This window comes from Hemitrygon akajei, chromosome 20 (assembly GCF_048418815.1).
Source record: "Hemitrygon akajei chromosome 20, sHemAka1.3, whole genome shotgun sequence".
NCBI lineage: Eukaryota > Metazoa > Chordata > Chondrichthyes > Myliobatiformes > Dasyatidae > Hemitrygon > Hemitrygon akajei.
This window is the reverse complement of record NC_133143.1, coordinates 63974353-63999720: the sequence shown is the minus strand read 5'-3', so window position 1 is coordinate 63999720 and position 25368 is coordinate 63974353. Positions and strand designations below refer to the sequence as shown.

The 25368-nt window shown below is 42.8% G+C and overlaps 1 protein-coding gene across 4 annotated transcripts in view; it reads right to left on the bottom strand.

Annotated features, from left to right (window-relative positions):
- Nucleotides 1-25368, bottom strand: part of chn2 (chimerin 2) — a 251596-nt gene that overhangs the window by 97557 nt on the left and 128671 nt on the right. For all 4 annotated transcript variants that reach the window (XM_073024500.1, XM_073024502.1, XM_073024499.1 and 1 more), the window contains one exon: nt 11052-11090. In XM_073024500.1, coding sequence (XP_072880601.1) covers nt 11052-11090 — 39 coding nt within the window. The remainder of the gene's footprint in view (nt 1-11051; nt 11091-25368) is intronic.

Here is a 25368-nt window from a genome sequence, read left to right as displayed (position 1 = left end):
TGACGAAGTAGCAAGAGGGCCACAACCTTGTTGTCGTTTGGAGGCTTGTGTGCCTCAATGACCCAGCAAGCTATGTTGGCTTGAGACAAAGGGTAGAGGCTAGACTAACAGTGGCCCATTGGTCCTCTAGATTTGGGGGGGTTTCAGCTGAGGGCTAACAACCCTGACTGGTAAAGCACCCTTCGACATCTGAGTGCAACGGTATTTCTGAGTCTCCACCAGGGACCTGCGTGGCTGAGAGTAATGAAAAGTGAAAGGAAACTACAGGCATGATGAAGGAAGCCCTGACCACCACCAAGAACAAGACCAAAATTGGTTTCTGGAACGTACAAACGATGTATAACACTGGCAGGCTAGCACAAATAACTGCAGAAATACGTTGTTACAGCCTACATACACCAGGCATCAGTGAAAGCGGATGGACAGGGTCCGGCAGACTAAAGGCAGCAACTGGTGAAACAAGTTTGGACTCAGGGAGGGAAGATGGTCAGCATCATGATCGTGTAGCTGTCATTTTGGAAAAAAAGGCATTGAGAATGCTTGCTGGAGTGGAAACCAATCAATACTAGGCTGATGAGAGTCAAGCTGAAAGGGAAGCAAGTGAACATGACTGTGATTCAGTGCTGTGCTCCAGTTAACGACTGTGACACTGAAGAAAAGGATACCTTCTACGAACAGCTGCAATCGCTGGTAGAGTTAACACCATACCATGAGATAATCATCGCCATGGGAGATTTAAACACCAAAGTGGGAAGTAACAACTGACAATTCACTAGGGGCATGGGCACACCTGGGTTTGGAATGATGAATAGCAATGATGAAAGCCTAGTGGAATTCTGTGCCATCAACAATCTGGTCATAGAGGGACCTCCTTTACACACTGTTAAATCCACAAACTGACATGGTGCTAACCCAATGAACACGACAAGAACTAAACTGACCATCTGATAATCAACAATATGTGGAGATGACCCTCACAGGATGTTAAGGAGTGGATACAGGAAGTGATCACCACCTTGTTGCTGCAGTGATGAAATTCAAGCAGAGAAACACTGGGACCAGGATACTTGTACCAAGATGTTTAGATGTTGAGAAGCTCAAGGATTCCAGTGCGTGATCTGCCTTCACCATTCAGCTTAAGAACAAATTTCAGACCTTGCAAGACCGTAACAAGGGTGCGTCAGTAGACAGGATCGAAAACAATGTGGAAATGGATTGCTTCAGTCTCTAAGGAGAACAGAGAGGCTTGTCTAGAACACAGAACCAGAAAGAAGAACAATGAATGGATACAGCAGGAATAAAGATGGAAAAATGAGAAGGAAGTACTAAACACAAAGTCAACGCAACCCAAGGTGTAACTTCAACTAGCATACAAGTTAACAAGAAAGTGAAGAGACTTGTAAGAAAGTATCAGAGAATGTGCATGGAGGATGCAGTGCAGGATGAAGAAGCAGCCAGTCGAGATGACCAGGGAAACATATACAAGATTTCAAGATTGGCATGTGGAACATTCCAGGCCAGATTCAGAGGTCCCATAAGAGATCAGAGAAAGGGCAAGAAACAATGGAGGAGAGAGTATTTCAGAGAATTACTGAACGGACCACCACCAGCCTGATATACAAGGGGCAGCAGAGGACCTCAACATCAACACAGATCCTCCCAAGAAGAGGTTGTTGCTGCGATTAAATCACTAAGCAAACAGCAAATCTGCAGGACGTGACAATGGAGTGCCAAGCTGTTCAAAGTTGAACCAAAAGTTGCAACAGCCATCCGGCAGTCTCTGTTTACTCTAATCTGGGAACGGCGACAAGTACACAAACTGGACAAAGGGAGTCATTGTTAGGAACCCAAGAAAGGAGTGCCAAGTGATTGCAACAACTGGCGTGGCATCACACTTCTGTCTGAGGCCAGCAAGAATCTCAGCAAAGTCATTCTCCATCAGATTACACATGCTGTCGATCTGTGCTTGAGGAAGAACAGAGGCTGTGTCCACCAGATCTTCACACTGTGTAGCATCAGAACTCTGCACAGAATGACAGATAACTGCATGTAATTTCTGTGGATTTTGAAAAGGCTTTTGATAGCATCCACAGGAGCAACTCTGGCAAATTCCCAGATCATACTTTCAAAATTGTCTAGCTCATCCAGATTTTCTACATTAATTTCACATGCAGAGTTGGGGACTGCCATTTGAGCTTGGAAATCAAGACGTGAGTCAGGCAAGGCTGTGTGATGTCAACGATATCGTTTAACCTGGTGATGGACCGGGTTATGAGGCAAACAATGAAAGATGAGCAAAGAGGCATTAGGTGAACTCTACTTTGGAAGACCTTGACTTTGCAGATGAACTCACATTACCATCACAAACACACTAGCACATGGAAGAGAAAACTCAATGCCTGTGTACCTCTAGTGGACGGGTTGGACTCAGAGTCAACCAGAGAAAGACTGAGACTATGACCTTTAATGTAGATTCCCCTTCTCCTGTCAAGGCATATGGCATTGCCTTACCCAGCACTGGCAGATTCACCTAACTGGGCAGCATCATTCGGTAGGATGATGCGACCAAGGACGATATCCAGTTCAGACTCAGCAGAGCTAGAAATGTCTTTAGAACAATGAGCAACACATGTGGATCAACCAAGTACAATGTCCACACCAAGGTGAAACTGTACCAGAGATGTGTTTTGTCCACACGTGGGTCTGAATACTAGCACATGGGAGAGTGTGACACCATAAGCCTCTGGAAGATCCTCCACATCTTCTGGCAAAGAAAGATCTCCAACCACACCCTACTCCTTCAGTGTCATCAAGAGGATGTGGCCACAATCATCCTGAGGAAATGGAGACTGTCTGGGCATGTAATGAGAAGAGGCCAATTCCATCAATAAGACAGCACTTCATGGTCCCTTGAAGAGTGGAGGAAATGCAGGAGACCAAAGAAAACTTGGGACTGTACCAGAGAGGTAGAAATAAGGACCCTGAACCACACCTGAGGCAAAATAGAGAAGGCGACGATGGACAGGCAAAGATGGTGGACCTTCATTGCTGCCCCAAACGCCAGCAGGAGTAATGGCAGTAAGTAGCAGAGTATACTCTAAATAACAATAAGCAAATTAACTATAATTTATCAGGCGTTTGAGGAGATTTGCTGTGTCACCATAGATACTCGCAAATTTCTACGGATGTACGATGGACAGTATTCTAACCGGCAGGATTACCATCTGGTATGGGGGGGGGGTGCACTACACAGGATTGAAATAAGCTGCAGAAAGATGTAAACTCATCAAGGGTAGCTCCATCAAGGGTACTAGACTTCTCAGAATCCAGAACATCTTCAAGGAGCAATGCCTCAAAAAGGCGGCATCCATCATTAAGGACCCCAATCACCCATGACATGCCCTCTTCTGATTGCTACCATCAGGTAGGAGGTACAGGAGCCTGAAGACACACATTTGATGATTCAGAAACAGCTTTTTCTCTCTGCCATCTCATTTCTGAATGGACATTGACCTCATGAACACTACATCACTACTTTTGCTTCCCTCTTTTTCTCCCAACTTATTTAACTTTTTTATATAAAAAATAAAAAACTATAAATTATATATATATTTACAATATGTGTGTGTTTTTATATACACAGACACACACGCACGCGCACACACACACGCACACGCACGCACACAAAAAGAAAGGAAAAATGAGTGATGCTCATGAGTTCATGTTCATCAGAAATCTGATGGCAGAGCGGAAGGAGCTGTCCCTGAAATGTTGAGTGTGTCTTCAGGCTCCTGTACCTCCTTCCATATGGTAGCAATGAGGATGGGGCAGTTCCTAGGTGATGGGGGTCCTTAATGATGGAAGCTGTCTTCTTGAGGCTAGTGCCCACAATGGCGTCATACACAAGTCAACATACAAAGACATCCCATTAGTTAAACAAAGTCGCTTCATTTTCCCCCTCAACAAAAGGATGAATCACATAAAAATTAATAACCGCAAGCGGACTGCAAATTATCCACCACACACCCTTATACCTAGTTCCACACAACAAAGGCTGGGCATTCTACACCTCTCTCTGGGACTCTATAGATTGGGCTGTCACTACAGAGAGGGGAAGATGGATTTGTAAAGAAAAACATAATCACTGGAAGATATTCCCTCTGCATCCTATTTGCCATGAAATAGTGAACAGATATATGACAAATTCTTCTACAATAAATAATGAACAGATTAAACCATCCCCCCCATCATTTTAATGTTGTCAAATCTTCTATGAATTTAATAAAACACTGTGTGAAAAATGGCAAAATAAATAATGGGAAAACAAATAGTTTTGTACAGCATTTCTGATTCTGGTGTTTTTATGTACCGGTAATCTGTTTTCACAGATCAAAAATAGTGCTGGACAATCCAATTCGATTTCCAACTTGAAGTAAATCTCATTGTAAGTATATGATTGCATGGAGAAGGCAAACGTAATACCTATAAAACTAATTATATTCATGAATGCATGCACTAGCAGGACTCAAATTACATACTCAAACTTATGGAGATCTTTTTTTTTTCCAATGCTTAGCTATAACTATTTAGGTGACACCTTGTACAGCTGCCAGAAGTTTAAGGAAAATGCTACAGTCTCACTTTCAAGAACTCGACAACTCATACTCTCAGTATTTTTAATTGCATAATGTCTTCTTTTTATCACATTAGTTGTTTGTTAGTCTTTATGTATACTTTTTATAAACTCTATGTATTTCTTAGGCAAATCCCTGCAAAAAAATGAATCTAAGGTAGCATATGGTGGTATATACACATTGATCATAAATTCATTTATTTATTGAGATACAGCACAGAATGAGCATTTAATCTACCAACCAGTAAACCTTTGGAATGTGGGAGGTTACGGAGAGAATGCAGAAACTCTTTATAGGCAGCTGCGCAAATTGAACCCGGGTCACCTGTACTGTGAAGTGTTGTACTAACCACTACCCTGTCATGCTGAACGTTGATTTTGACATTGCAAGGAAATTAAAAATGAGAGAAAAGTCACAAAGATTTGGTGAGTCAAATGTGCTTAAAAATGTGACAGCCATATCATGGACCACCTGCAACAGGCACCTGAAAGCCCTGGAACTATACCACCAAAGATCTTTATGAAATATTTTGAGGATCAGCTAGAAGGACAGACACATTCACACCAGCGTAGTGGAGGAGGCCATCGCCACCACGATAAAGCAATACCAACTCCAATGGATGGTCAGCTCATGGCTCCCAAACAGATCCTTTGCTCCCAGTTCAAGGAAAGTCAGCGAGCCCCTGGTGGGCAAAGGAAACACTTCAAAGGCAATGCCAAAATGAGCCTGGAGAAATTCCAGATTACATCTAAAAACCGGGAAGACATTGCACTCAATAGATGCACCCGGAGGAAATCTGTTCGAGAGGGAGCTGCACGACATGGAGAGCAACACCGCTGTGCAGCACAGAATAAGCAGCAGCTGCGAAAGGAGAATCTAAGCAACGAAACAACCCAACCACTAACCACAGACACCAGTTTCTCTTGCCCACACTGCACCAGAATATGTGGATCCTGGACCAGCCTCCACAGCCACCAGAGGAGCTACCAACAGACAACCCCTTCAGAGAGCATCATATCCGACTCATGTGATCGCACTACTATAGCCAGTAAGCTTGCTTTAATTCTTTTCTGATTAAAATGATTGGATGAAAAGCAAATACGTAAAATGCTTTTTTCTCCCAATTGCATATCCTTTTAGCTCCAGAAATTCTGCTTCTGTTATCACCCAACTCCATAGGTAGGGATTGATGCATGTCAAACTATCACCAATAACTTGTCCTGGTCCAACCAACAACATGCTATGGCCAAGAAAGCACACCAGCGCCTCTACTTCCCCAGAAAAGTAAGGAAATTTGTCATGCAACACACACAAAATGCTGGTGGAACGCAGCAGGCCAGGCAGCATCTATCGGGAGAAGCGCTGTCGACGTTTCGGGCCGAGACCCTTCGTCAGGACTAACTGAAAGGAAAGATAGCAAAAGATTTGAAAGCAGGAGGGGGAGGGGAAAATGCAAAATCATAGGAGAAGACCGGAGGGGTTGGGGTGAAGCTGAGAGCTGGAAAGGTGATTGGCAAAAGGGATACAGAGCTGGAGAAGGGAAAGAATCATGGGACGGGAGGCCTCGGGAGAAAAAAAAGGGGGAGGGGAGCACCAGAGGGAGAGGGAGAACAGGTAGAGTGATGGGCAAAGAGAGAGAGAGAAAAAAGGAGGGTCATTTCTCATGACCCATTTGTTTACGTAGATGCCACGAAAGAAAGCATTCTATCAGGATGCTACACAGCTTGGTATGGCAGAGCACAAGAAATTGCAGAAAATTGTGGACACAGCTCAGCACATTACGGAAGTCAGCCTCCCCTCCCTGGACCCTATTCACACTACTCGCTGACTCAGTAAAGCAAGCAGCATAATCAAATACCACACTCACTCACTTCTCTCTTCGACCGTGCAGAAGATACAAAAGCTTCAAATCAGGCATCACCAGGATTAGGGTCAATGAGTCATTCCACACTCACCACCCTCTGAGTGAAGAAGTTCCCCCTCATGTTCCCCTTAAACATTTCATCTTTCATCCTTAACGCATGACCTCTAGCACAGTGATTAGCATTACAGGCGACCCAGGTTCAATTCCTTCCGCTGCCAATAAGGAGTTTGTACGTTCACCCCGTGACCACGTGGGTTTCCTCCGGGTCCTCTGGTTTCCTCCCACAGTCCAATGACATACTAGTTGGTAGGATAATCAGATATTGGAAATTGTCCTGTGATTAGGCTACGGTTAAGTTGGGGGTTGCTGGCCGGAAGGGCCTATTCTGTGCTCTATCTCAATAAATAAATATATCCAGTGACTTGGCCTCCACAACCATCTGTACCAATGACTTTCACAGGTTCACCACCCCCTGGCTAAAGAAGACCCTGGCTGGTCAGGGTCATATTTAATATTTCAGTTAATTCGAAGATAGATTCCTATTTATAACAATTAAATAAACAAGCACTCCTCTGACACTGCCACTAAAAATTGCCACCTTATATCATTCGCCAACTCCTTTATGGACAGTCCCAAGCCTGGCTGTGGAAGGAGGAGAATTGGGCAGGGAGCTGCAGAAATGCCAGCAGAAGCTCAGAAGACCTCATTCTTGGGAAAGGAAGGACCTTCACCAAGATAACGATTGAAGTTGTGTGCTGGAAGTGGAAAGCCACAGGGTTTCGGCCCAGGACAGAGGACTCTGACAAGCTGCTGTCAGCAGTCACTAGGGGGTGATGTGTTTATGAACTGATTCATCAAAGTAGCTAGTCCAGCTGCCTGAACAGTAGTGAACTCCCAGCTCAGAAGAGCAATGAGCTAAAACGCCAGCATCAACAGATGCTTCGCTTCACTGAGCGAGGTTGAACAGGTTGCCTCCTTCTCAATTAAATCGCTGGAAGATGCAGAGTGGGCCACGGAGGGAGGAAAGAATTTGCCAAGTATGCATTTTTGGCAGGAGGTCCAAATACATGCTGAGAGTAGAACGCTCCACATCCGACTGCAGGCAGGCAAAGAGAAACAACAGAATGCTAGGAATTAAAATAAAGTTCAAGGTAAAAGGGTGCCATGTAACGTAGTGGTTAGCACGATGCTACTTGGGACATCGGAGTTCAGTTCTGGCATCTCGTTAAACATTTGTACATTCTCTCCGTGACTTTGTGGGTTTCCTCCGGGTGCTCTGGTTTCCTCTCACAATCCAAAGATGTTCTGATTAGTAGGCTAATTGATCATTGTAAATTATTTTGTGATTAGGCTAGGGTTCAATAGGTGGGTTATTGGGTGGTGTGACTTGGTGGGCTGGAAGTATCTCTGAGTAAAATAAAATAAAATTGAAGGAACTCTCTTCACATGGTAGTTTTATGGAATGCAGAATGATGAGGTTTATTATATTTTATACTGCAAGAAAAGTTAAAGACGGGATTTCATACCCCAGTTTGTTAAAGCAGTTTCTTCCTTTGCAATTGTCAGTTTGCCACCAATATTTTCAAGTTTGCTTTCTGGAAGAGAGATTCTTGAAGGTATTGTGGCAGGATCGCAACACTGTGTAAGGGGCGGCACAACAGCCCAGTGGAACCTGAGTTCAATTCCCGCCACTGTCTGTAAAGGGTTTCCATCTTGCCGCCACGACCCCATGGGTTACCTCTGGGAGCTTCGATTTCATCCCATGTCCCAATGATGTAGGGGTTAGTCACTTAATCGGTCACAAGGGAGTAACTGGGCGGCGCGGGCTAGTTGGGCTGGAAGAACTTGCTGCACTGCTGTATCTCTAAATAAGATCAATAGATTACAGTGATGACAACACACACAAAATGCTGGTGGAACACAGCAGGCCAGGCAGCATCTATAGGGAGAAGCACTGTCGACACAAAATGCTGGTGGAACACAGCAGGCCAGGCAGCATCTATAGGGAGAAGCACTGTCGACGTTTCGGGCCGAGACCCTTCGTCAGGATTACAGTGATGAGTAGGTTGCACTACAACACCCTTTGACCCTATTACATAACGAGATAGAACAAAATATATAGATGATTAAGTAAGGATAAAGGCTCCCAGTGATTTGAATTTAAGTAAATGTAATCTAGAACATAGTACAGCACAGTATAGGCCCTTCAGCCTACAATGCTGAACTGACCCATTACAATATTCTGTTCGGTTTTTGTCGCATCAATACGGGACGGGTGTAGAAGATTTAGAGAGGGTGCAGGGCAGTAACGTCTAATACAAAGAGTCATAACTCTTAGGTGCATGGAGGAAAGCATAGGGGTGAATATCAGAGGTAGGTTATTTTTACAGAGGGTGGTAGGGGCATGGAATACACTAGCAGGTGTGGTAGTAGAGGCATATACATTAGGGACATTTAAGAACCTCTTAGATAGGCACATGGATGATAGAAGAATGAAGGGCTATGTGGGAGGGAAGGGACAGATTGATCTTAGAGTAGATAGAACAATACAGCACAGGCCCTTCGGCCTATAGTGTTGTGCCAGTCTTATAACCTAACATAACCCTAACGCTTCCCTCATAGCCCCCCATTTTGTAAGAGTTTCATAAATGCCCCTAATGTATCTATCTACCACCATTCATGGCAGTGTGTTCCATGTAGCCACCACTCTCCGCGTTTGAAATTGGGGGACCACTTCTTCGAGCGCCTCTGCTTCACTTGCCAAAAACAGAATTTCCCAGTGGCCAAACATTTTAATTCCCATTCCTTTTCCGACATATCAGTCCATGGTCTCCACGTGTGCCATGATGAGGCCACCCTCAGGGTGGAGGTGCAACACCTTATATTACGTCTGGGTGGCCTCTTACCTGTTGGCACAACTATCCAGTAAAAAAAATTCCCTTCCCATCCACTGCCTGCCCCTGGGTTGCCCCCTCCTTTCCTTTCTCCTGTGGTCCACTCCCCTTCTCCTATCAGATTCCTCTCCAGCCCTTTATCTTTCCTTCCCACCTGGCCTCACCCATCTCCATCTAGCTATCCTCCTTCCCCTCCCCCCACCTTTTCATCTTTTCACTCCTTTCATCCTTCTCAGTCCTGAAGGGTCTCAGCCCAAAAAGTCAGCTGTTCTTTCATTTACGTGGATGCAGCCTGACTTGCTGAGTTCCTCCAGCATTTTGTGTGCGTTACAAGGGAACAAGTTTGATATTTTCTGGAAGATGTCAGTGGATCAAAGTTTCAACAGTAAGGAATTACAGACGCCTCCGAGTGATATCTTATCAGAAATTGGAACAGCCTTCTCTGGCAATCGAAATAGTCACGGTATTGCTGAGACCTGAGGATCTGAGTTATAGGGAAAGTTTGAATAGGTTAGTAGCGTAGGAGAATGAGAGATTTGAGAGAGAGACATTAAATTATGGGGGGGGGGGGTAGTATAGATAGGGTAAATACCCTTTCCCACCGAGCTTAGGTGCGACTAGAACTAGAGGTCAAAGATTAAGGGTAAAAGGTGAAATATCTAAAGGAACCTGAGGGGGAATTTCATCACACAGAGGGTGGAGTGAATGCGGAACGAGCTGCCAGTGGAAGTGGTGAATGCGGGTTCAACTGCAACATTAAAGTGAAGTTTAGATATGTACATGGATGGGAGGGGTATGGAGGGCTATGGTTGATGGGACTAGGCAGAATAATAGTTCGGCACTGACTAGATGGGGCAAAGGGCCTGCTTCTGTGCTGTAGTGTTCTATAACTGTATGCTGCTGGCCTCTTTTATTTCCTTGGTCCAGATTGTGAGATTCTCATTGATCTTCACACAAATATGAAAGGTGTTCCATTGGCCAGAAATGTAAAAAAAATTAACTGTGTTCTTTATACCCCCCCCCCCCCCCCAGAAAACTGTGCCTGTAATCTTACATTCTTAGGTAACGGTAGCCCTAGGTAATTTCTAAACTAAGTACATGTTCAGCGTAGCATTGTGGGCTGAAGGGCCTGTGTTGTGCTGTAGGTTTTCTATATTTCTATGTAATGTCATTCAGACAAATTATGAGACTGTGATTAAACACAGTGAACCACTCGGTTACTTGGTAATCTCGCCTGAGCAATATGGCAATATGCACCCACAGTGATGACAGGATGAAGTAAAATTGAAGTTAGGCCCTAATTTCACTTCTTTTACTTCTTAATTGCCTGTACTTTTTTGAATGCCCTCTAATGGAAATTTAACGAGGGCAGCAGCAGCCTTTCATTATTATATATACCTGCTTCATAAATAGGGCACTTGATCACCAAAAACCAACATATTAGATGAATTAATGGTTTCTTTTACTGTGAATTGCATCTGTTAATTTGCCCATATGGACTTAATTAAAAATAAACTTTAAATCTACGTTGTTAATATGTCATTAAAATGGGAATAGAAAGAAAATGTCTTGATGCTCTTATTCACATGAGATCACACTAATGCAGTTCCCTTATGTACAGCAAACCACTTCATAAATACAGTCAAATTTTAAACTTACAGTAGGATTTCCATATCGGTGGCTGGTATTCTTCAGCATCTAGAAAAAATAAGAAAAAAATGTGAGAAATACTCATTTTCTTCGCATCTGTTTACACGTCATTTATATACTCTGCAGCCACTTTATTAGGTACACTTGCTTGTTAATGCCAATATCGACTCAGCCAATCATGTAGCAGCAACTCAATGCATAAAAGCATGCTGACATGGTCAAGAGGTTCAGTTGTTGTTCAGACCAAACATCAGAATGGGGAAGAATTGTGACAGAAGTGGTTTTGACCGTGAAATGATTGTTGGCTTGAATATCTCAGAAACTGTGCACCTCCTGGGATTTTCACACACAACGGTCTCCAGAGTTTGGAGAATGGAGCAGAAAAACAGAAAATGAAATCCAGTGAGTGGCAGTTCTGCAGGCAGAAAGGCCTTGTTAATGAGAGGTCAGGGGAGACTGGCCACAATGATTCAAACAGTCAGGGAGGCAACAGGAACTTAAATAACTACACACTACAACAGGGGTGTGCAGAAGAGCATCTCTGAAAGTACATGTCAAACCTTGAAGTGAATAGCCTACAGCAGCAGAAGACCACAGCAGGTTCAATCCTGTATTTAATAAAGTGGCTACTGAGTGTTGTTTCATATAGCTGTCAAAGATGTTCATCCAGATACGGAACACAGATTATACACGTTGTCTGCTAGGTGATTTAATCATGTTGTCTGCTATAATTGTTTCATATGCTATTCTACTATTGATTATACACAGCAAAATGAAATAGTTCTAAAGATGAAATCAGACTTTTCAGATTATAAATCAAACTTGTAAATAATACACATTTAATTAAGTTATAGCACACAAAGAATTAATGTTGTATATAATAGAATGAATAGATCACTTAAAGACTGCTTCCTTCATGTGCATTGTCTGGACTGATGATCTTTCAAAATGCATTTTAAGCAATATTCAAGCATTACATTTAGATTCTGCAGGGTGACTGGGTTTCAAAGCTGTGTCTCCATTACTCCTTCCAGTCAGAAGCTGATCCTTGGTGGGATTTGAAATATGTACCAAGTTAGAACCTGCCAGAACTGCAGGTTGCTCTGTCATTTAAGAATGCCATTCAGCCCATCGAGTCTGCTCTGCTATTCCATCATGGCTAATTTATTATCCCTCTCGAGCCCATTCTCATACCATTTCCATGTAACCTTTGATGCCCTTAATAATCAAGGATCCAATGACTTGGCCTCCACAGCCATCTATGGCAATCAATTAAGGAATCAGAATTAGGTTTATTATCACTGATACACAGCACAGCACTGATTTACAGTATTTTAAGTTAGGGAGTACTTTTGTACAGCACTGCATATCAGATTATAGCTAGGGAGCTTAAGACCTTTGCACAGTACTGCTGTTTTATGTACTGCACTTTACTGCTGCCGCAAAAACAAATTTCATGACATATGTGAGTAATGAAAATCCTGATTCTGATATGGGCCTCTATTATGGACTGACAGTGGTCATGGCTGGGAAAGAGGGAAGAGAACGGGAAACACCAGAGAGATATTTTTTGAGAACATCACTAAAATGTCCTTTTCTGAGGTAAATTGTGTTAAATTATTCCCACAAACAGTGAAAGGGGCGAGTAATGGCAAGGTGAGTTCAGGAGATGGTGTGTTGCAGAATCTTTACACATGGAGTTCCGATGCCCATACAGATGGCCTGGGAGCGAGGTTGGACCATTCTGGGCGATGAAAAGATTTGAAGAGCTTGGGACTGGCTGCGGGCTGAGCACCAAAATCTGGGCCCTCAGCAAGTTGCTGGGCAGCTTGGTCTAGGCCCAGAGCCTTTCATTTCAGCTGGGTCCTAGTGCAAGGTACAATTTAAATGCTGGTGCAGATTGGAGGCAAGAGCTGATTTTCCTCACTGTCCACGGTGTTCTCTTCTCACTCCAGGGCACAGAGCCTGTCCTGTCCCATTGTTGGATCAACTTAAATGCCTCCCAGGTGAACTGAAAAACCAGGGTATCGGTTGGGACGAGAACCAATTTCACTCTCACTCTCCACGATGGTCATCTCCATGGCACTAAGGCTATGAAGACTACCTCGGCTGCTGTGCAAATATGATGAATAAGCAAGGCTTTGGGCCTACTCCAGGCTATTCTGGAGTTCAGATCAGAGGACTCAATTTTGGTTTAGAATGCTGTTGTTGTTTGCTTCATATGTTTGCATGATCTTTATTTTTTTCTTTCTCTTGAGCATTGAGTGTTAGTCTTTTATTCTTTTTCTTCTTTAATTGGGTTCTTTCAGGTTTCTTGCTTTGTGGCTACCTCTGAGCAAGCAAATCTCAAGGCTGTGTAATTTATGTATTCTTTGATAATAAACTAATCTTGAATCTATAATTGTTTGGATTCAAACTACCATGACAGGACTTTCAGGCCTGCACATGTGTCACCCCTCGCCCCCGGCACTTGTCTCACACCCTTGCTGTGGTGCTTCACCCTCACTCTTCCCAACATCCTTTGCTCCCACCAAATTTACAAACTGCAAACTCATTCTCCACGCCACATGGACAACAAATACAGTATATTCTCACACACACACACACACACACACACACACACACACACACGCGCCCCTTTTATATAAGACTTTAACACAGTACTGCATGTCATGAAATTTGTTATTTCACAGCAGCGGTAGAGTGCAATACACAAAATAAAATATATTATAAATTACAAAAAATATATACCAAAAAATTAAAGAAGTAGTACCAAAAAAAGCAATAATAGTGAGCAGTATTCATTGTCTGTTCAGAAATATGAAGAAGCTGGTCCTGAAACATTGAGCATGTGTATCCTAGAGTGGAAACTGCTATATACGACAGAGTAAAGTTTCTATCCAGAAGAACAACCATTTTGAAATTTTGAATGTGACCTATGTTATAATGCCTCATCTTTGTATCACTTGTTCTCCAGCAGTATGACTTGCTCGATACAAGTAAAGGAAAAGTTAACTAAAAATAAAAGTAAAAATATCAAAACTGATACTTCAACGTCTCTCATTTCTTATTGCAAAATATATTTACCTAAGCTGCAGAATGATGTGAAAAATACTTATAGCTACCTCCAAAATTTCTGTATGTCCTATAAAGTTAAAAAATTTAAAAAATGCTAAGTTATTGCAATCCAAATCAGTGGAAATAGAGTTATCCACCATTGGTGTTCCAATAAAAATATCAACTTCTGAATATTTATAATAGCATAAAATCTCCTACAATTAGAAATTTATCTTACTATAATTTTACAAAATTATTGGACTGATTAAACACATTTGACAGAAAGAAAAATCTAACATTATCCAATTTGAATCAGAAACTCGTCATCAATCTACGTGTCAAAACTAATCTAAACTCAAAAACTGGAATGGGAAAACATCAGAATGTACAATGAATCATCTACTTTGCAATATCATTCATACGTGAGTGCCACGGTTAGGGTGACACTCTTACAGTTCGGAGGCATCGCAGTTTGGAGTTCTCTGGAAGGAATCTCCCATTGTGCTCATGTATTTCCCTGGGTGCCCCGATTTCCTCCCACATCCAAAGACATACCGTGTAGGTTAATTGCTCATAGTGATCGGTCCCGTGAATAGGAGAGGGTTAAGTTTGGAAGGTCAGGGGTTATTTATGGTTTATTTATAGTTGGTACTTCTTTCACTTCTACCTCACGTTTTCTAACCTATTCCACAATCTAAGGTGAAAAAAATGCTCTTTTGTTTTGATCTTACTCTAACATCTTTTTATAAGGGCTTTCAAAATGCTTATTCATCAACCAATTAAGAGCAGAGAGAGTATCAGCAGATGAACTTGAGAGATTTGAAGAGCTCAATGAAAATACTAATTGATTGTGAAGCTTCTGAACAATTGAGTATATGCCCTATAGCAGGATGAAGTTACTCAACCACAACCCACTGCCACAGTGTGTATTAATATTTGTTTGATCATTCTTAAAGTCATTTAAGATTATTCAGCTGAATAGCAATGGCCTGGAGTCTGTAGTTTTAATTATCAGCATTTGGAATAATTACAAGAACAATTTAGAAATACTTGAAGCTCTCATACTGATCACCAAGTTCTAGAGACACCAAAGAAGATCAGCAAAGTGGGAGAGCAAGAAATCAAAGTTCAAAGCTCCAAGTAATTTTATTATCGAAGTATTATACTGTATGTCACCCTATACTACCGAGTGGCAGGCTGAAGATACGTCTCTACCAAAGGAGGTGTAAAGTGTTCCTTCCCTCGGCTAGCCTGCGGGTCACCCTTTGACAAGGTGCAGCACCAGCTTTCCACCCCAAACCCCACCAATGAGCGTCATGTGAACCCATGGAAGCAGGTGGTGGATGGTCACACGAGCAGCCAGTGCAGATCACAAGTCCTGGTTATGCGACCACTGACACCAGGCAAACAATCTCTGAAGGGTATTGATAATGGCTCGGGTCACCCATGTAAAGGCACTGTCCAGAAGAAGGCAATGGCACACCACTGCTGTAGAAAAATTTGCCAGGAACAATTATGGTCATGGAAAGCCCATGACTGCCCACGTTGTACAACACGGCACATAATGAAGATGATGACTACCCTGATATTCATTTTCTTGTGGCTATTCACAGTAGTTACAAAGAAACACATAGATTCAGTGAAAAACTACACCCAAACAAAGATGGACAAAGAACCAATGTGCAAAACACAAACTGTTCAAATACAAAAGTGACAAATAATAATAAACAAGTAATTAAATAATAATGAGAACACCAGTTGTAAGGTCCTTGAAAGTGAGTCCATAGATTCTGGAATCAGTTCAGTGTTAAAGTGAGTGAGGTTATCCACTCTGTTTCAGGAGCCTGATAGTTGAGGGGTAATAACTGTTCCTGAACTTGGTGGTGTGGGACTAAGGCTCATGTACCACCTTCCCAATGATAGCAGCGACAAGAAAGTATGGCCTGGATAATAAAAATAAATATGTGATTCAGTAGAAAGCAAAAAGTGAGTTAGTGTTCATGGTCCTTTCAGAGATCTGATAGCAGAGGAGAAGAGGATGTTACTAAAAATAAGATTATTTGGCCCCCACAATAATGGCAAGTTCAAGTTCAGGATTATTGTCATGGGCTGGAAGAAACCTACAAGTAGAGCTCTTTAAAATTCACCTCCTGCACCCAGGTTTGCCCTCCTTGTTAACCCAACATTTATACATTTAAAACTGTATCTGGGATAGCTATGCTTTAAAATTTTATGATGTATAATGAATAGTTGTCCAAAATTTCCTTCATTCTTCAAAATGTCTTGAACAGGAGTTAAACACTAAATATTAGCTTTATTTGTCATATGTATATCAAAACATACAGTGAAATGTGTCGTCTGTGTCAATGACCAGTACAGTCCAAGGATGTGCCGGGGGCAGCCCACTCATAACATGTACATTTTTGGAATGTGGAAAGGAAAACAGAGCACCCAGAGGAAACCCATGCAGTCATGGGAGAACGTAAAATCTCTTTACGTAGAAACTGAAACACACAGTCTCAGAGCTAGCGCTGTTAATGTTACAGTAACCGCTACACTATGTACAGTATATGAAGGGTCTCGGCCTGAAACATTGACTGTTTACTCTGTCCCGTAGATGCTGCCTGGCCTGCTGACTTCCTCCAGCATTGTGTGTGTTGCTTGAATTTCCAGCATCTGCAGATTTTCTCATCTTTGTACTAAATTGCTCAATTGACTTTTATTTCAGCATAAATTCATGTGGTCTAAGTTGTTGGATCTGATAATCTTGAACCAGAGGTTCTGATACTGAAATCACTTGAAGATGGAAATTACTGGTTCAACAGATAGATTAGATATTGAATTTAGTTTGAAAAAGACTACAGCATTCTATGATTAGCATAATGCATAAGAGTTTTACCTTTTTTTTAAATGTAAATTGCAATCAAATGTCACAAACAAAGAAAGGAATATATATTACAATTTGTATTTGTAGTGATCTACTGAGGCTTGGTGAGACTACATCTATCTAGAGGTCAATGCTTAAGGTGAACATGAGAGGGAACTTGTTCACTCAGAGGGTGGTGAGAGGGTAGAAGACGCTGCCAGCAGAAGTGGTGGATGCAGGGTCGATTTCAACATTTAAGAGAAATTTGGACAGGTACATGGATGGTAGGGGTATGGAGGGCTATGGTCTGCATGTAGGTCAATGGAACTAGGCACTTTAAATAGCTTGTCATGGGACTAGATGGGCCAAAGGGCCTGTTTCTGTGCTGTAGTGTTCTATGACAGCATCACTGCGATGTACTTCATTAATGAGATATTGTTCCAACACTAGCTCATGAATAAAGATGGTTTTCAACATGTTAAGTGCAGCAGTCCTATGAGCCTATTCTTTTAAAACATCATTCAAGTTACATTACATGCATCACACCTTATTAGGTTTTCAGATGAAGAATTCTAACTCCATTAACATGGTATTTCTGCTCAAGTCATTGTTTCTTTGTGTGCAAATACAATATATCCACAGCTAGTTGATGTTTTGCAAAGATATTTCACTTCTCATTATTGATGGAAATTAATTTCAGCTTCTCTGTGTGCATACATGAGACACAATGAAGACAGAGTGTGGGAGAGGGGAGGGGCACGTCCCCAATAGCAGTGACCACAGAGATTGCTCCTCTCCGTGCCTTATGGTGCAACAGGCGGCAACCTTGCTGGTTCATTAGCATTTGTCTGTTTTTTTTTTAATAAGGCAGAGTTGCTAGCTCGACGTGCAACCCAGCATGGATGGGAAGTGTACAAGGAGCTGGCCAGATGGAACCGGGTCGAAGTCCAGTGTGAATGCCACTACACCACCAGCCAATTAGACCACAGAAATAAACTGTAAATAAGATTATTTGATTCCCACTATAATGGCAAGTGCAAGATCAGGTTTATCGTCATCTAGCTCTAGATATTTACAACCAAGTGAAACAACGTTCCTCTGGACCACAGTGCAGCCACAATACATATAACATGCACCCAGCACATGAAACAAAATATTACCATAAATGAATATAATTCAAAATGCATGAATTATGCAGCACAGATAAACAGCAAGCAGCTCGCTGTCCTAGTGATGAGATCTCAGTGGTGACAGGGTATTCATTATTCTCAGCCTCAGGGCAGAAGCAGTGATTACCCAGTCTGGCAGTCCTAGTCCTGATGTTCCTGTACCTCCTTCCTGACGGTAGTGGGTCAAAGAGTTTGTGGTAGGAATCCTCAACAATGCTTTGGGCCTTTTGTCTGCAACATTCCTGGTAAAATTCAGAAATGGGAATACAGAGACCTTAACGATCCTCTTGGCAGTTTTCACCGTCCTCTCTAGGATCGTGCAGTGTGATGGCTCGCAGCCTCCGTACTGCACAATGATGCAGCCAGACAGGACAATCTCGATGGTGTTCCTGTAGAAAGATGTTAGACTGGGGGCGGGAGGCTTTGCTTGCCTCAGTCTCCTCAGAAAGTATAGACACTGTTGTGCCTTCTTGACTAGTGAGGTGTTGTGGGTCCAGGTTAGATCGTCCGTTATGTGACAGCAAGGAACTTTGTGCTCTTTATCCATTTGGAATGAACAATTAAAAACAAACAGAATTTTATCTCTGACTAATTTCCGCTTCCTAAGCCTAACATGCGTCTCCATATCCTTTTTGCAAACTTTATCATTGCCCAAGGTTGCCGAACATGCTATCCCATGTCTTCCTTCCTCACAGGAATGTGCTGATCCGGAATTCTGATAGCAGGCCGTTCACTGATTCCCAAACGCAGATTGAGTGACCGCATTGTGGAGAAGCTAGGCTCAATCCACAGCTTCCTGTTCCCTGCCGCTTGAATTCCATCATCCCACCCTCAGTCTGTGGTCTCCTGCAATGCCACAGAGTGGCACAATGCAAGCTTAAGGAAAAGCACTTCATCTTCCGCCTGGGCACAATGCAGCCTTCTGGACCCAATATTGAAATCTAGAACTTTCCGAATCAGACTAGGAATCAGATTTAATACTCTTGGACTCAAAACGTCAAGTCATCAAGTATCCCCATCATCCAGGCCATACTCTCATCCTGCTACTAAACTCGGGCAGGAGGTACCGGAACAAGAGAATATCTGCAGATGTTGGAAATCCGAGCAACACGCACAAAATGCTGGAGGTACAGGAGCCTTAGTTCCCATGGTAGCAGGTACAGGAAGTTATTACCCTACACCCATCAGGCTCCTGCACCAGCGTGGACAATTTCACTCACCTCAACACTGAACTAATTCCACAACCTACAGACCACTTTCAAGGACTCTACAACTCATGTTCTCAGGATTATTTATTTACTTTTTTAATTATTTGTACGATTTGCCTTCTTTTGCACGTTGGGCCTTTGCCGGTCTTTCTTATATATAGTTTTTAATAAACTCTATTTTATTTCTGTTTTCCTGTAAAGGCCTGCAAGAAAATTAATCTCGAGGTAGACGGTGACAGACACGTACTTGGTTCATAAATTTACTTTGACTTTCTTAGTCCAGTGGCCTGCAATCAGGAAAGCTGTTTTAGAAGAGGTACTATATATTTTAGTTTACATTTATTTTAGGATTGCAGAATTGCTAATTTTAGATCTCCAATCACCAACATTATTATTGGTGAAGAGCTCCTACTGAAAGACTGCTGTTTTGTAAAATGTTATCACACAGGGCAAAGTTTAAAAATAATAATCTCTCAGGGCAATGTCAGAAATATCTTCAAAAGGAGAACATTAGTGAATAGTTTTAACTCTTTAAAACTGAATAAACTTATTTATGGAACAGAACAGTATGAACTGAGATGAGATGTTCACAGTCCATGAAGAGAGACCTTTAATTACTTATCAGTTTCTGCTAAGTAGGCTGTTTTTCACCATCAATTTCTCTTGGTCTCGTATGATCAGTCTACAAGAGCAGAGTCAGAAGTAATTTACATCTGATTATATTCCTGACACTGAGGGAGGAGAAAGGCTGTTATTTGAAAGCAAAAATGAAAAATGCTCAATATGCATGAAAACAATGAATCGCAAATAAGATACACAAGAGACTCCGCACATGCAGGAAATCCAGAGCAAGACACACACACACAATGCTGGAGGAACTCAGTAGGTCAGGCAGCCTCTATGGAAATGAATAAAGAGGCAATGTTTTGGGCCGAGTCCCTTCATTAGGACTGGAAAGGAAGAGGGAAGGTCCTAGCATGAAAAGGCGAGTGGGAATGGGAAGGAGTAGATAGTGAAGATGATAGGTGGGGGGGGGGGGGGGTTGAAGTAAGAAGCTGTGAGGTGATAGTGGAAAAGATAAAGGAATATAATGGAATAGGAGAGTGGATCGTAGGAGAAAAGGAAGGGGATAATTGATTGGGAAAGGTGATAGGCAGGTGAGGAGAAGAGTCAAGAGGAGGGAGCTGTAGAGCTGTGCTAGAGATTACGAAGGCTTGGGACTCTATTTTCAAGCTAGCATATTGGGCTGCTGGGCTGGGTTCTTGCCTGTAGTGATGTTCACATGCACTTGCTAACCTATCAATTTAGGAAATACATAGTTCCAAAAGCTTTTAAACAAGAATGCCAAAATAAAATCTCATAGGGTTGAGCATTCTGCATGGATAGCGGATTGCTACCAGACAGAAAAGGGAGAACACAGGGGAGCAAGCCGGATGTAATCATATAGATTTTTCTGGTGGGGGTGGTGGGTGATGGACGTTGGTTCAGTACTCAGGCCTCAGCTAATTCAAGTTCAAATTTATTGCCATTCACTATCCCCTCACTAAAGAGATTCTGCCCCGTCTCAGTTCCAAAGGGACATGCTTGTACTCTGAGGGCTGTGCCGTGTGGTCATAGACTCATCCACAATTGGAAACATCCTCCTCGATGCCTGACCTACATTCTCCTCCCTCCGAGTCGTCTGAATCTTTCAAACTCTTCTTCTCAAAGGACAGAGGAAGCAAATGCAGAAGGTGGATAATGTTTGACTGAGGGGGATGAATGTTTTCTGTGAGATGAGGGGTATGTGGATTGAGATAATATTCAGGCAAGCGGTAATCTCGTCAAACGTTCGAGCAATTTGAGATGCTTTGCAGCTTACACCTGCTCCTGATTCATTCACACATTTTCAATAACGAGATCGCTACCTCCAGGCACACTGGTTTCCTCCAAAGACCAGTAGGTTTGTCAATTACCGGTAGTCATTGTAAATTGTCCTGTGATTAGACGAGCGTTAAATAGGTGTGTTCTAACCAGTGGGAAAAGCCTTTTCCATGCTGGATCTCCAAATAAAAATAAATACCTATTGATTTATTTTCAAAAATTCCCAAATATGTAACCAATTTTCTTTTAGGGCTTCTTGGAAATAGTTTCAATATCCAAATGATTTGAAATTCTTCATTAAAGTTTGATTGCAATTTTTGGAATTCATCTGAATCTCAAAAAATATTTAAATGATATGAGCATAGTAACTGTCCATCAGTTCGGGTCAGCAGATTCACAACAGAAGACAATGATGGTTCACCCTGTGGAATAGTTTGATTCAAAATGTGTGTATTTTATCATTAACATTAATATAGGTAATAGAGGTAAAGTAATGACGCAGAGGTGCCCAATTATTATTTTCTTTGTCTATTTGTAACAACTAACAGTGCAGCAGGAGTTTCAACGGTGAGTAATAATAAAACCTACAACTCATTCTCAATATTATTTCTTTATAATTATTTTAATTTACCTTTTTTTAAATTTGCACAGTTTGTCTTCTTTTGCACATTGCTTGTTTGTCAGTAATGTGTCACTGAGCATATTTACATGGAGTGCTGCCCCAAGAAAGCAACATCCATCATCAAGGACCCTCACCACCCCAGCCATGCTCTCTTCTCAGCGTGACCATGGGGAAGGGCAAACAGGGGCCTCAGATCCCACACCATCAAGTTCAGGAACAGTTATTACCCTACAACTATCAGGCTCCTGAAACAGCATGGATTTCACTCACCTCAATACTGAACTGATTCCACTCACTCTCAAGGACTCTACAACTCATATTCTCAGTTTTACTTATTTATTTACCTAGTATTATAATTTGCTTTTTTTTATTTGCACATTTTGTCATCTTTTGCATATTTATTGTTTGTCAGTTTTGTTTGTGTTTGGCTTTTCATTGATTCTATTGTGTTTCTTTGTATCCACTGTGAATGCCCGCAAGAAATTAGCATATGGTGATATACAAGATCAGAAGACCATAAGACACAGGAGCAGAATTAGGCCATTTGGCCCATCAAGACTGCCCGCCATTTCAGCATGGCTGATCCTTCTTCTCAGCCCCAATCTCCTGCCTTCTCTCTGTATCGCTTCATGCTTTGACCAATCAAGAACCTGTCAACCTCTGCCTTAAAATACATGTAAAAACGTGGCCTCCACCGTGGCAACGAATTTACAGATCCACCACCATCTGGTGAGATAAGCGTACTTTGATAATATATTTACTTTCAACTTTTGAAGTCTGAACTACACGGTTTGTGAAAATAAATGTCCGGCAGTGAAGGAAAATGAATAAAAAATAGCAAGCTTGTTAAAGTTGCTTGAAATGTAACAATTAAGGCAGATTATTACTGAGAAACCAAAATTAAAGTCAGAGATATCAGCAATACTTATGCAAGTGAAGGTAAATGGAATTTGTAGCAAGAAACCTGGCTTCAACAAGCACAGATATACTTAAAAAAAACCTGAAACTAGTAAGGTGGCAAGAATGAGAAAAATCAAGAATTCTGAATTAGTTTAGAGGTGTGTTAACACCCACGACAGTAATGTGAAACAGTAACATCAGACTTAGATGCACAAGACAGGAAAGGGAAACCAAAATCACTAGGGAGTATGACAGATCGAAATAGGACCTAGTAGGGAAAAATTCACAGCCTTGAAAAAGCATCATTTCCTTCTGGCTTGGTCAGCATGCATGGGCCAGTGTCATGGTAGAGGACTCTCTGATCTATGGGCTGTTCTCAGACACACACATACACACACACACACATCAAATGCTACTGGGCGAACTCGTTGAAAGACACCCTTTGGTCTGTGTGAACTTTGTTGGAATGCCAGCGCTTTGAGATGTCCGTAGAGCAGAGGTTCCCAACCTTTTGTACGCCATGGACCAACACCATTAAAGCAAGCGGCCTGTGGGCCCCAGGCTGGGGACTCCTGCAGATCAATGCTGCTGACTAGCACATTCCGGGCTGCAGGAGTATGTGCTGAGGGACACACTGAAGCTCAATCCAGCCACCACAAGGGCACGGTGGGGAGGACCACAGTGTAGGGTTCTTCCGCTACTACAGTGGGAGGGCCTGGGTTGGATGAGGAAGCCCCTCAATTATTGATAGGATACCATCCCGGGGGCCACATAAGTGGTAGCAGTGCTATTGGTTTTAAGGAATGTAAAAGAACAGCATTTAACACATTGACTATGAATGTAAGAATGAAAAGCATTGCACGGTTTACTAGGGCAACATCACCAACTACAGGACATCACCACCTGCCTGTGCTGGTGAAGCCTCCCTCCCAGATGCACTGAACAACTTCTACACTTGTTTCAAGGAGGAAAATGATGTGGTGGCGACGAAGACCACGCCTCCTCCCAATAACCAGGTGCTGTGTCTTACCGTGGCCGATGTGAGGAAAACTCTATGCAGGGTCAACCCACGGAAGGCTGATGGACCAGACAATATTCCTGGTAGAGTGCTCAGAGGATGTGTAGACCAGCTGGCAGATGTTCTCACTGGCATCTTCAACATCACCCTGAGCAGCGCTGTCACTCCAAAATGCTTCAAGGCCGTTACCATCGTCCCCGTGCTGAAGAAGACTTCAGTGTCCTGCCTCAATGACTATCGTCCCATTGCACTCACATCCATCATCATGGAGTGTTTCGAGAGGCTCATCATGAGGCATATCAAGACCCTGCTGCCCCCCTCACTGGACCCCCTGCAGTTCACGTATCGTCCCAACCGCTCAACAGATGACGCCATTGCCTGCACCCTCTAACTGGCCCTCACCCACCTGGACAAAAAAGACACGTACATTCGAATGCTGTTCATAGACTTCAGTTCAGCATTCAACACAATCATTCCTCAGAAACTGATTGGAAAGCTGAGCCTACTGGGCCTGAACACCTCCCTCTGCAAATGGATCCTAGACTTCCTGACTGGGAGACCTCAGTCAGTCCAGATCGGGAGCAGCATCTCCAACACCATCACACTGAGCACGGGGGCCACCCAGGGCTGTGTGCTCAGTCCACTGCTGTTCACTCTGCTGACCCACGAATATGCTGCAACACACAGCTCGAACCATATCATCAAGTTCGCCGATGACCCGACCGTGGTGGGTCTCATCAGCAAGAACGACAAGTCAGCGTATAGAGAGGAGGTGCAGCGGCTAACAGACTGGTGTAGAGCCAACAACCTGTCTCTTAATGTGAACAAAAGAGATGGTTGTTGACTTCAGGAGGGCACAGAGCGACCACTCCCCGCTGAACATCAACAGCTCCTCGGTAGAGATCGTTAAGAGCACCAGATTTCTTGGTGTTCACCTGGCGGAGAATCTCACCTGGTCCCTCAACACCAGCTCCTTAGCCAAGAAAGCCCAGCAGCATCTCTACTTTCTGCGAAGGCTGAGAAAAGTCCATCTCCCACCCCCCATCCTCACCACACTCTACAGGGGTTGTATTGAGAGCATCCTGAGCAACTGCATCACTGCCTGGTTCGGGAATTGCACCGTCTCGGATCGCAAGACCCTGCAGCGGATAGTGAGGTCAGCTGAGAAGATCATCGGGGTCTCTCTTCCCACTATTACAGACATTTACACTACACGCTGCACCCACAAAGCTAACAGTATTGTGAAGGACCCCACGCACCCCTCACTCAAACTCTTCTCCCCCTTGCCATCTGGCAAAAGTTACCAAAGCATTCAGGCTCCCATGACCAGACTGTGCAACAGTTTCTTCCCCCAAGCCATCAGACTCCTCAATACTCAGAGTCTAGTTTGACATCTACATAATTTATTATTATATTATAATTTGTCCTCTACTGTGCCTATTGTCTTGTTTATTAATTATTGTAATGCCCTGCACTGTTTTGTGCACTTTATGTAGTCCTGTGTAGGTCTGTAGTCTGGTGCAGTTTTTATGTTGTTTTACGTAGTCTAGTGTAGCCTTGTGCTGTCTCACATAGTCTAGTTTTGTGTTGTTTCATGTAGCACCAGAGTCCTGGAGGAACGTT